General features: G+C 45.3%; 1 protein-coding gene across 18 annotated transcripts in view; it reads right to left on the bottom strand.

The window, feature by feature from the left end:
* Positions 1-13,660, bottom strand: part of LRRFIP1 (LRR binding FLII interacting protein 1) — a 112,638-nt gene that overhangs the window by 63,027 nt on the left and 35,951 nt on the right. For 10 of the 18 annotated variants that reach the window (XM_051786761.1, XM_051786749.1, XM_051786754.1 and 7 more), the window contains exon 2: positions 1,846-1,932. In XM_051786761.1, coding sequence (XP_051642721.1) covers positions 1,846-1,932 — 87 coding nt within the window. Of the gene's footprint in view, positions 1-1,845; positions 1,933-8,846; positions 9,682-13,660 lie in introns of those variants that run through there. The other 8 variants (XM_051786767.1, XM_051786758.1, XM_051786762.1 and 5 more) reach the window with 7 other exon arrangements.

Below are 13,660 nucleotides of genomic sequence, written 5' to 3'. Positions count from 1 at the left end.
AGCATGTACACAAGCTTCAGCTTTCATACCAAAATTTCAGTTTACTAGGACACCCTTTGCAGCATCAGCTTTTAATCTTCAAAGGGGTCATCAGCTCCACTGAAGTTATCTGTAAATTAGACGGTGTCAGCTTCCTGTGACTCTGGTATTTACCTTCTTGCCCAAACAAAACACCTGATGCTTGTTTACCACGAGCCCTCCCACAGGCTGCCTGGCAAGTCCCACCAGACCGTCAGCAGCTTGGCAGTGCCAACACTTAGACCTTCCGACCGCGAGACAGGTTGCAAAAAACATCCTTTAGAAAGCAGCAACTGCAGCAGGAAAAGGCTTCTCTCTTCCACGAGCTCTGTGTCTGCAGCAAGGCTCCCCCACAGCTCTCACTGCTGCTGTGTTTGCAGGTACATCAAACCCTGCTGTGGCTACAGGGTGCTGAGACACATCCAGACATGCATGAGACACTCCAAAAGCCGAGTGTGGGCAAACTGCCCAAGCGCTTCTTTTGCGGGCTGGTTGCTGCAGCCTGCACTGACACCCGTCTGCCATCACACCCTCATCCATATCCTGCTATCACATCCTGATTCGCTGCTTAAAAGCTCCACTGAATCCTTCTCTGAGCCCTAAAGCACAGATGTAGAATCACTGAATTACAGAATAGCCTGGGTTGGAAGGGACCTTAAAAATCATCCCTTTTCACCCCCCTGCAGGAACACCTTCCACTGTCCCAGGTTGCTCCAAGCCCTGTCTTGGACACTTCCAGGGATGGGGCAGCCACAGCTTCTCTGGGCAACCAGTGTCAGAGCCTCACCACCCTCACAGGGAAGAATTTCTTCCTAATATCTAACCTATTCCCTTTCACTGTAAAGCCATTCTCCCTTGTCCTGTCACTACATGCTCTTGTACATTTGTTCTTATTATGTATTCCCACACCCTGACCCCAGACTCCTTACTACTTCCTTTTCCCTCAAAAATCTATTGAAAAAATTAAATTGTTATTATTGTTGGCCTTGTAATGCCTACTCTGCTGTTTCATGAATCAACATCAGCAAATACAAATTTTAAGCCCTTTTGGTTCAGTTCACCTGGGCCAACCCCTGCTTGCAGCCCTGTTCCAACAGCACCAGTTAATCTTCTAGAGCTCCTAAACAAATGCTGCTCCCAGTTTCTTGTAGCAGTGACACTGAGTACAGCTCCTACTTGTCAAACACAGCAGGAGCAGAACAAGCTCTCTGGTCTTAAGATCATTCCTACGCTGGAAGCCCATGACCTCCCACATGCTGACAGGCAGAGGCACAGAAACTCTGCTGGTGGTATAAAACAACCAGCTCTTCCTGAATTAGGGAGAGACTACAGCAGGCATTTAATCCAAATTCTGTGGAGAAGGTAATGCTTTGCCAAGTTCAGTTTCTGTCGCTGCTCCTGCCAACAGCAGACCATCCTTTTTACAAACTGGGGGAGAGCCCAATATCAGCTTCACAGCAGAAAGCAGAACAATTTACAATAGAGTTATACAAGGGCCAGGAATCTTCCATATTCATTAGATTTCTAACAAAGTGATAAGAATCCACCACCCCCAATGCACACACAAAGAAGCTGCACACTTCGAAGTTTAATATTAAACAATAATTACTAACCATGAGAATTTTCTGTGAATAATTACACTGGCTTCACCAAGATAAAATCCTTGCCACGATCCATATTTTTTCCAGGCTGTTCCACGATTAACATTAGTTCCACGCAGACTACACGTGTTCCCACAGAATATAGATTAACCCTCTCTTCCAGAATCTCTGATCATCTTCTTCCCTGCATATAAGTCCAAACACCCCCCCAGAGCCTTGACCTTACCTCCTTCTGCTGTCTCTCCAGTTCTTTCATTCGGATCTCCCGTGCCTCTGCCCGCGCCGCTCGCTTCGCCGCGAGCCTCGCTTCAGCCTGCAAACAGGAACACGGCAATGAAATGAAAGCTGGACAATCCAACGTGAAACACACCTGTTAAGCAGGGCATGAAATAAGGAGACTTGACTCGGCAAGACTGTAAACACATCCGTAGGAGTTAATTCCCTATTGCGAGTAATGGCCCTGCCTTCTGTAACTTGTTATCTTCACATTCAGCTAATACACCCCCGCGCAGGCACAACCCTCGTTAGCACTTGTGTTTAAAAGTGCTCTGTGTCTCTTTAATTACTGTTTGTGTGGCTGGGAAGGAAACAGGGAGATTTACCTAAGAAAGGCGGGTTTTGCTCCTTTCGTTTTGGATGGGGGTTTTTACCCTCCCCTGCGGTGCTGGATTATTTTTTATTGATGAATTAATTTGACCGGCAGCAAACACATCGTGTGCCGTTTTTCCTCACCGCTGACACCATGCACACATACCTGGGCACAGGGGTTGGGTAAACACTGCTGTTCAGCATGACTGTGCACAGCTAAGGCTGAAGTGGATAGAGGGTAGGGAACCTGAGAAAATGCACTAAGTGAACTGTAAGTCTCCAGAACTCCGTATTCCAGTCCCAACCTCTCTGGAGTGGAATTCTGCCAGGAACAGGCCTTTAGGGAGTGCTTCCTCACTTCAGCCCTGTTGGAAGTGCTGGAACATGCTACATATCGCAGTAACATTTTTAATATTCTGCTTTAAATCCCAGGCAAAGCCAGTGGGTCTTGCACAGAAAAACATGAAATCATTTCAGGCTTGGCACAATACAACTGTGAGCAGCTCGCCCAGCAGAATTCAGAATAGCTCAGCAGGAGTCAAAGGCATCACTCAGCCAGTCACCCTGGTGTTACACCCAACTCCTCTGCTTATGAAACTTTCCACTGTAAGTACAGCATCCAAATTTACAGGAAAAAGTGCAATAATATCAAGGTCAAGCACACAGAGAAATCAAAATGCTGATGTTTTCACCAGTGCTTCTAAATAGAAGGGAAACCAGAAAAAAAGGAAGGTGTAATTTCTTCTCCCTTCTGTAAGTGTATTCACCACTCAAGCTTGGGGAAAAGGGCCTTCAAAAACACAAAACAAAACACAGAAAGAAAGCAAAAAATTGCCTTGTAGGTCGGCTGGAACTTGCAACTAATAGAAAAGAGCTAATGAAAACCAAGCACGTGCAGTGTATGGGAGGACTAGGAGCCTTGTGATGCTGTGCATCTTAAAACCTCAGCCTGGAGAAGAGAAGACCAAGAGGTGATCTCATCAGTCCATACAAATATCTCCAAGGTGGGTGTCAAGAGGATGGTGCCAGACTCTTTTCAGGTGTACCCAGCAACAGGAAGAGGAGCAACAGCCATAAACTAAACCACAGGAAGGTCCACCTTAACATGAGGATGAAATTCTTTCCATGGAGGGTGGCAGAGCACAGGAACAGGCTGCCCAGGGAGATCGTGGAGTCTCCCTCTCTGGATACATTCCAAACCCACCTGGACACATTCCTGTGTGCTCCAGGTGACACTGCCTTGGCAGGGGAGTTGGACTGAATGATCTCCAGAGGTCCATTCCATCTCCAACTATCCCGTGATTCTGTGAACTTCAGTCTGAAAAATTACTTGTAATAACAAAAAAACCACCGTCTTGGAGAGTAAAAAAAAGAGCTCATGGCAGAAAGACAGACAGGTTGGTTTTGCACAGAGCGCTGCTCTCCCTCGAGTTCACCACCTGAATTTTGAGGTAACCGGCTCTGCCATGGACAGAAACTCCCATCTCCACATCTGCACCCAAAACCACCCCCTCTCATCATCCGTTACTCATGGAGCCAGGTGATGGCAGGCTCCAGGGTGCAGGCACGTATTCCCAGGAGTGTTTTCAACAGCACTTCCCAACCTGAAGCAGTTTGTCAAAAAAAAAAAAAAAACAAAAACAAACGAACAAAAAACACCCCAGCCCTGCTGCTAGGCAAATCCTAGGAGGAATCCCTGCCAGGCAGTGTTATGATCCACCTGCAGTGTTTGAATTTATGACACCCACTGTGTAAACATGCCCCGAGATGTGTGCTAAAGGTAAGAAACCACTGCTCTACAAACAAGTATGGTATCAACTTGAGGAGATTCCTTTCTGTTTATTTAAAAATAAACTGTAGCACTTGCAGATCCCACCTGATATAGGTGAAGAATAACATCCAAGCAAACTGTTTTTCCCTTATGGAAAATAAAGGGCCCCAAAGTCTCCATAAGCAAAATACACCAAACAGTACAGACTGTGTATCTCAAACATCCCCTGTGACAGAAAGGCAGAAACAAGATTATTTTTATGTTAACATTACTGTAGGTCTCATCCTCATGAATTTCAATAACCAGCTGAGCTTTCACATTAGAATTGGATGCCTTCACACAAAATTCAGATGTTGTACTACAGAAAAGTATGTGTATTTCCTCTTGCTTTCCTTATATCATAAGGGCAAAAGGATTTGCACAATACCTAGCTATGTTGCAGAATTATATGTTTTACAGAAGTACAATATAATATGAAATGAAACAACTTGAAAAATAGGAATAAAAATTAAAAATTTAGCCAGTTGTTCTCAGGCCTCCCTGAGAATGAGGCTCACAGTTCCCTGATTACTCATACGAACTACAGTAAGTTAAATTAATTTTACTTTGTGCAACATTGCACATGTAACCTGTCATTTAGTAGGATGCATTTCAGTTTCAAGTGCCAATCCATGGGGCATATCTAATTAATTCTATTTCACCTATGCAGTCCTCCACCTGTTAATTCAGAGCCAATCTGCAAACCTTGTAAGAAGAAAAACACATTTTCACTTAGCACCTTTGACTAACAATGGCTTAAGTCTTGAAACAAGTATATTGTTTATTTATGAACTTTTTCTTTCCATGACCACATGGCTCTTCAGCATTAAGTATCTCTGAACACAAACAACACAAACTGTATTCTGGATTCTTGAACATTAAGTTAAAAATCTGCTGTTAGCACATACTGGTACCAGCTTTGTAAGAAGTTAAATTGTTACTCCACCCTGAACACTAATATTTTAAGGCAATTCATTTTTATCATGTCAAAACAAATATTTATAGAATTGTTTGGGCTGGAAGGAACCTCCGGAGGTCTCCACTCCACCCTCCTGCTCAAAGCAGGGTCAGCATCAAACTCACATCAGTTGCTTTGCCCAGTTGGCTCCTGAAAACCTCCAGGTTTGGTGGCTCCACGGCCCCTCCAGGCTCCTGTCTCAATGCCTGACCATCCTCACAGTGAATAAATCCCCCCCATACATCATGTCAGAACTGCTTTTGGCTCCCTGGTAACCCCAGGTTGTATGTCAGAAGGCCACTGTGCCTTAAGGTCTGGTGTTCTGCATCAAATACAAAGTGACCTGGGCTGCTACATTTTTTAACATGTTCTCAAGGGTGTCTGGGTCCCATTTAGATGGTTACACAATTCTCACCGTGGTTCCTGACAAAACACCAGCTCATTTGTGCTGGACAAAGGCGGTTTTGTAAGAAACAGGCCATCCTTTCCTAAAGGGTTTTTGAGTCCACAGCAAAATGAGAGAACGAGTGACAAGAAATATGCAAGAAGAAAAGAAAGACTTCAGTATCTGAGGTTCTGCAGGTGTTCTCCAACTCAACAGAAATGTTTTATGGTATAGTCAGACTGGTCATTAAATGATCAACCTGTGGCCTTCATAATCCTGTTTCTAGCATGCTTTGGTGGATGGAATTACTATACTCTGTTGGTGGCATTAGTGACAAACCTGGCATCACTTGTGAGCTCAGAAGAAGTAAATCCATCAGGGCAGGGATGAGTCCACACACTGTGTACAACGTTATCAAAATCAAACCAAAGTCTGGGAGCATCCTAACATCCAGCAAATTCTGCAGCAACTGTGGGCGGCAAACAGGACCTCTTAGACACAGGTTTTCCTGTGCAAAAGCACAGCTCAGGTACAGACAGGTGTAGGTACCCCACCAAAACACAACCTCCATGGTCACCCCCATCCGCTCATTCACAGCCAATCTGCAAACCTTTAAGACCTGTATGAATAAAAGCACCAACTTTTAGACTAAGACAAAAGAGTGTCAGATTTATTATGGACTCCTCCCTCAAACACAGGGGTGTGATGAAACTCATCCGAGTTTGTCAAACCACACTCTTTGAAACTCTTGGACTCTGCTCTGTGCTATAAATACCTTGATTCCTTGCACGCCCTGCAAACAGCAATGTTAACTTTACATTTCTCTCTGTGCTGACCAAACCAAAACAGGCTTTGCCCGGCTGACTTTGGCCTTCATCCAGTCCAAGTGCTCATCAGAGCCACTACCTGTAAGGGCAGTAGCAGAGACAGACATCACAGCCTGCAAGAGGCTGCTGAACATTATAAAACCACCCCAAAATTCACACAGACTTCTGAAATTCACACTACAAAAGCTAAAATGAAAGTCTTTAGGTTGCCTAAGGTATAACTAACTATTTAAGGGATTCAAGTAAAAAAAACTAAAAATCACTAAGATTCAAGGAAGTGATCTTAAAATCATCTAAAATTCACTAGTGACTCAGCAAGCAATACAGGCCTCAATCAAAAGTGACAGATCACTGGCAAAAACAGAAGAATAAAAATATGACGCCTAATTGCACTCATCACAAAGCTTTTGCAACTTCCCTTTTATGAGGTATTGCTCATCTGACAAGAAGAACTGGCAGCTTCAGCCTTACTGAGCATGTCATACAAAAAAACACCTCCTAAGAGGCTTCCATAAAGCCCCGTGGGCAAAACGAGAGGAGATGGCAACCACACTGCTGAGATGAACACGGAACTGTGCACCAGCTGAAAAATCATCACCTTAATTTCTGTAGCTCTTCTCAAATACTACAAATATACACACTGAATTTTTGTCTTTTATTGCAGTTGCTCAGAATGACTTATAGCCACTAAGCCCTGAAACAAGTGCACCGTTGAACCGCAAAACACTCGTTGCTTTTGCTGGTCTACTTGCCCAGCACTTGACACTCCTGCTTAAGGGTTGCTTTGGTTTGAAAACAAAAATCCAGTCCTGTGCAGTAGCAGATCCTTACCCTGACTTAAAAAGGAGTTCAGTGTATTTAGCTCTGAACAGGGAAAAAAATAAGCAGGTTGTGTAACCTGGTTCAGCACAACTACGTCTGAAAAAAACCAGATACTAGATATCAGCTGGAAAAGATGAGAAGCATCTTCTGCTACCCCCAGCAGTGGGGAGAGGTGGGAGTATGAGATGTGCAACTGCTGAGGAGTTACCCCTCACACCCTCTTTTTAAATATCACTCCTGGAGACAAGGTGAGGCCTAGCTGCGCTCGTGGCCAGGCTATAATGCACAATGGTTACGGAAGCGACGGCTTCCTGCCCCGAGCGCAGCGTCGGGGAAGCTGCACGGTCATTATCATTTCGATGAGAGAATTATTTAGGTGACTCGGTAAGGTAGAGGCCAATGACACACATCCTGAAGGTGTGCATTCTCAGAGCTTTTCCCTTCTGAAAAGGCCAGGGGTTCATTGTTCGCCTGGCAGCCCCAAGAAACAGCCAACAAAGACAGGAAGTTATGCTGCTTTTTTTGAGTGAAAAATGACTATGTTGACTTGCCACAGAGTTACACATGTAAGAGTTTTCCATCTATACAAAGCACCCCTTAATTCCAATGCACTCAAAATTACCTGTTTCTAAGACTAGTAATCAAAGTTAGTATCGTATTTTTTGTGGAGGACTGAAGTGTTAGTTTGCCAGCACCAAACCACACTCTGAAAAGCTCTCTGATCCCACTGCCAGAGAAGCTTTAAAACACAAGTCTGCCCAACTAAATTACACCTGCTTACTGTATACAACCACTATTATGTATTTCTGCAATAACTATTCTCAGGCTGATTTAAACTTCTTGCCAACGTGCTTAAGATACAGCCAGCCAGCCACTTTTGGGGCCAGCATAACTTTTCATGAGGGATGCTGTCCCATTCCAGTATTCTTCATGCAAAGGCTCTTCCTCAGATATTATACAACTGTTCATTCTATTTATCCAAGTCATATTTTATCAGACAAAAATCTGACAAGGTTTGTTGCAGTTCTACATAATTTAAAGCCTATTTAGACAAGCAACACTCGATTTGCAATAGTCCTGTAACATAGCTGACCAACATAGCTACCAGGTAGAACTAGTGCTAACCCATGGCAATGTTTTTTCCATCTCTACTTGAGCAACAAGTGACCTAAACCAGCAAGTTCCAGGAGCTCACGGGGAGTTATCACGTGCTATTTAGCATTGAAACAAGACAGTCTATAATGACTTCTATGCTTAGAGGTCAAACGAGCATAATTATCTGACATATTTTGCATCTGAGTTATAAATACAAACACACTTTGCACCACTTACTCATATGATAATGAGCCTGTGAATCACATAGGGCTCGGTCAGTCCACATCCTGCTTTACTCCTCGCCTTTCTCTTAAATGCAAATTACTATTAAAAGGCAGCAGGTTGATGAATCTTAGCCTACACGTAAACTTAAGGATTCTCTGCTAATACCCACGTACCAGCGCCCCTGGCTTGACAGACCATCACCATAACAGCTCCTCTCCCTTCAATGCAGGGACAGTGGCGAGCCCCAGTGCCAGCTCGTGTCAAGGGATGACCAACTCTCCCACCACCATCTGATGGTCACACGGGGCTGTTCTGACACTTCGTTTGGAAAACATTTTACAGGTTCCGCCGGCACGACTGCTCCCGGAGCAGACCGCTCACGCTTTGGTCAGCGAATTTCAAAAGCAAGCCTGGGACGAGCCCCGGCGGGGCCGGGCACTCGCAGCGCCGGCCGGCCCCGGACACGCGTGGAGCGAGGGGCTGCGCCGCTGCCCGAACCCCGCACCGCCGGCCTTACCTGCTGCTGGGCGGCCGGGCTGAGGCAGTCGGCGGCCGCCTCCATGGCTCCCGCTGTGCCGCTGCCGCCGTCTGTCCCCGCCGGGAGCCGCCCGGGACCCGCCCGGCACGGCCCGGGGGCGGAGCGGGGAGCGGGGGCTGCGCTGCCCGGCCGGGGCCGCACCGAGCGCTCCTGGGGCTGCACCTGCCGCCGCTCCCGCCGGGCATCGCTGCGAAATCACCACGGAACCCACCGCGGAAAGCGACTCCGGAGCGTCTGCAAGCCTTATCGCCTCCCTTTTGTGCCCGGGGAAGATAAACACCCCCGGAACATCCCAACAACTCGGCGCACGCCCGCCCTCCAGGCTGCAGATCCGCGCAGCTCCCAGCAGATAACACGCAGGACAGATGCTTATAAATATACATTCACACCAAGTGGCGTTTGTGTGGCAGAAATAAACCGCCTAATTGCTGTTAATTGCTGCGATTATATCGGTATGGTGGGTTGGGTTGTGTAGAGCCGATCTTAAAACAAGCTATCCACGCTGGATTAGCTGGTGTTGGTTTTATTCTGTAAGAAATGGCATTACACGCTAAACAAGAATAATAATTTTTAAAAGCATCTATTCGAGGTCTGACCATATTGCAGAAGCACAAACAGGAATAGTGGCTGGTCGAAAAAGAGGACATCCTGCATTTCAAAAAGTCTCTCGTGATGAGTTGGATGAGCCAAAACTACAGAGGGATTAGAGGGAGGACACGAGAGCTTTTAAATGGGAAAATACCCCAAGAACAATTCAAAGCACTGTGAGAGCAGAAATCCTGGCCCCAGAGAAATTAGTGCCATCTTTTCATTCCACCTGATTTCGTCCAAACCATCTCTCGATTCCTTCTGACTTCATCCCAAGCGCACACACCTATCCCCCTCCCAGAGGTCAGGGAGGAAACCATCAGGGCAGGGAGAACTGCCGAAGTTTAAACAGCTCATTTCATCCGTTCCCATTCTGCAGCAGTAACAATAGAGCACACGGAGAGTCATCTCTTCCTGGCACCGGATTTTCTCCGGCAAGCAAAACAGGTTGCTCCTTAGCAACTCAGCCCGCGCTCTCCTCCCTGCTCAGCCGGCACAGGTCGGCGAGCCCTGCAAAGCTCCACCCAGCAACTGAGCTCAGTTTTTCCATGAGCTGCCAATCCAGTACAAGGAATCTGGTTCCTCAGGCTGGCAGAGCACACGCTCCCATGCTGCTGACAGTGTTTTAGCCAATTTGGAAGCGCTGGCACTATTTTACATTTGAGGGCAATACTTCAGCTGGTTTCACTGGCAGTCCCTGGACCCCAGCCATATCCCACTGTCCTTGGAAAGGCCAGACATGCTCACCTTAAATAAAAAGGATTAGGGATGTCTAACTTGCACCCTGGCCCTGAGAGAAACCCTGATTAAGTCAGGTGAAGCTTTACAGCTTGTAAAACAGTCTGGTTTTACGTAAGTCATAGAACCACAGAATGGTTTGGGTTGGAAGGGACCTGAAAGCTTACCCAGTTCCACACCCCTGCCATGGGAAGGGACACCTTCCACTAGACCAGGTTGCTCCAAGCCCCGTCCAGCCTGGCTTTGGACACTTCCAGGGATGGGGCAGCCACAGCTTCTCTGAGCAACCTGTACCAGGGCCTCACCACCCTCACAGAAAAGAATTTCTTCCTTATACCCAATCTAACTCAGCCCTCTGACAGTGTGAAGCCACTCCCCCTTGTCCTGTCATTCCAGGCCCTTGTAAAAAGTCTCCATCATTCCTATAAGCCTTCTTTAAGTACTGAAAGGGTGCAATAAGGTCTCCAAAGTCATATCTTTCAATAAACTCCAAAAACACCTGTTGAGTCTACAAGTTATTTTATCCTTCATTACCAGGTAAAGGATCCAACTTTGCTTTAAAAAATAAGCGTCAACTGTCTTACATCCACTTCAGCAGGTGTATAAAAATAAAGAAAGCACTAGATACATAAATAATATATGTTTCTGTAAAGCATTTGTAATTTAAATCTACATTTAACAAACGCTCATTTCATCCCCTGGTATGGCTCACACTGAAATCAGGAACCAGGCCAACGTAACACCATGAGGAAACGCTCTCCTTTCCAGGTGGAATAACCTTCAGCCCTAAGCCCGTTATTTAAGGCTGATAAAGTTCTCAGTCTGCTGTGCTTCCTTATCCTCCACTAGCAGGAGCAAAGACCAGCAGAGACCTGCAGCACCTGGAGGCAGGCCCTGGCACCCTGCCCTGCAGCAGTGCTTCCTATCCCAGGGGGCTGACTTGCCTGGAGATGCTTCCCGAGTGCTGGCAACATCTCTGCTCTGCCCTGCCATGCCAAGCAGGTCTGTCTTTTGTGAATGGCCCCAAGTCCAACAGAAGTTATGCCTAATTTGCAGAGACTGCTCAGCATTTTGGTGCAGTAAACAGTCTCATTTTGGGATTCCTGCAATGCTTGGTGCTCAGCTGTAAAGAAGGCACTTCTGGACTATGGCAGCTCACCCCAAGGTAGCAGAGACCAGGCACTGGAGTTACTTCTTCAGGAAAAATACATATTGCCTTGTATGTAGAAGTTTTAACAGAGGAAAGTGATGTGAACCGTGTGAATCTGAAGCATCATAAAAACTGAGCGTGACAAAATATGAATATTTTCATCTTAGCTTAAAATAGAAAATTCGTTTTGGTTTTCTTGGTTAACGAGAATTAAGCTCCCCTTACATTCACTGGCAAATCTGTACAGTTTTTGTACTGTCACTTGGAAAATACACTGGCTTTACAAGGTATAAATTACCCCACATACACCTTTTCCTGTTTACTTTCAAGTCCACGTACAAGCAAAGATGTTTGGTTTTATTTGGTTTACTTGAGGAAGCACTTTGTACACACCTCAGGATAAACTCAAACAAACAAATGTGCTACGGACCTGCTGGGTAGGAACTGAAGGATCAAGATGTCTTTTAAATGCAAGCAAACTTCTATTTTTCAGTAATACAGAGCTGACAGCACTCTGAACACATGCTTCAGCATCTTATGATTGATTTTACGTGAAGTGAGGCTCAGAATTCCAACCAGGTCCTGACAAATTCCCCAACACCATGAATTCTCTGTACACCCACATACACACTCTCTCTTCCTCAACCCTCCCAGTGCTCAACACTCCACTGGATCCTTCAGACACAGCTAAATAAAAAGCAAGTGCACACAGTTCTGTGACTACAGGAGCTGAGCCACAATCTAGGAAGCCAGTGATGCATCTTACTTGACTGCTTGCCAGGGGTATTTAGCATCGTTAAGCTGATAGCAGGGATCTCTTAAATTCCTTGCCCTGGAGGTGCAGGGGACACTCACAGCACCTGGAGGACACTGGCTGAAAGTGGGTATTAGTCTTAGCTTTTCTTTTTTTACCCTCTCAAAAATGCTGTGCCTATCTCGTCATACCTCCCTCCTATTCAGAAAGAAAGCCAAAGCATCTGAAGCTCTGCTAAATATCCTGATAATTATTTATTCAGCACTGTCAGACAGTTCTTGTGTCCGTGCATTTCCCCTCTGAAATGGGAACAGTGCCATTAATTCTGGGACATATCTAAGCAGGAAGAATGTTCATTGTGGAAATATGCGTTACATGTACTAAAATGCAAAACTGAGCCTAAGAAAAACAGATAATGAGAGACTTGGGGGGGGGGGGGGTTGGGGAAAGTCAGCTGACATTTCCAGAAACCTAGTGGCATAACTGCAAGTTCATCTTGGGTATGTCAAAGCAGGAAAAAAAAAAGAAATTTACTGCACTTAAGACAGCAGCTCCAATTCCGATGACACAGACCCTTATCTCCCCAGGGAGAACACACCTCTCCTTTGCAAACATACACACACACAAAATGCATGTGTGCACTCAGCACAATGCATTCCTCCACAAATGCTAGCCTAAATCCTAAAAAAAATCAGTTTTCCAGAACCGCAGCTACCGAGGAGCTGCATCAAAAGGAAGAGGGAAAGATCATACAGTCATCCTCCAAGTATCTTACTATCACTAATAACTCATCAAATTCCAAGGAAGCCTGGCCCCCAGCACAGCTCACACTCAGTTGCTTATTTTTGTCTTCAGGGTGCCAGAGGTAGTTTAAGAGGCATGGAAGCAGGACTCAAGTAGGAATAAAGTAGGCAAAACCTTTACAGACAGGTTTAAACACTGAAAGAAACTGCACTATAGATCAGTCTGGCTCACCTCAGTATTAATTCATAAGCAATATAGCAGCCACCTCCCAACACTATCCATCACCTATGTACATAACTGAGCTTGTATCACAGATATAAAAATGAAATTTTGTCATGCATTTCCTGTACTCTCTTGACGTAGCATCACTTTTGGTGGACTTGTCAATATTAGATTATTGGGTGGATTCAATCTTAAAGGTCTTTTCCAACCTACCTGATTTAATGATTCTTAGAATTTTGGTAATGACCCTCCACATCACATTTACTGCTGCCTTTCCAAACAGTGGAAACAGACAAAGCAAGCCTCATTTTGTGGAGAGAAAAAAAGCTGAAAAATACTTTATATTAGAAGAAATATTTGGTTACTCTAGCTTTTTTTAAAAAATAAGGTTCAAAATTCTTCTAAGGTTCAAGAAAGTCTATAAAAATCTATGGAGTAACACCCATCTGGAGTCATGCAGACAGGAAAAATGACATATGCATCTCACTTCATCATCCCTGCCTGCTATGGGCATCCTGGCACCTTTGCAGCTCAGCTGGCGAAGTTAACAAAACCTCCTTGTAACCTGTAACCAAGGCAATGAACTCAAGTAAACAC

The sequence above is a fragment of the Manacus candei genome, unplaced genomic scaffold, assembly GCF_025592945.1.
Source record: "Manacus candei isolate 608988 ecotype Guabito, Panama unplaced genomic scaffold, ASM2559294v1 h1tg000023l, whole genome shotgun sequence".
Taxonomy (NCBI): domain Eukaryota; kingdom Metazoa; phylum Chordata; class Aves; order Passeriformes; family Pipridae; genus Manacus; species Manacus candei.
The sequence above is the reverse complement of the archived record's forward strand: the minus strand, read 5'-3'. Positions and strand labels throughout refer to the sequence as shown.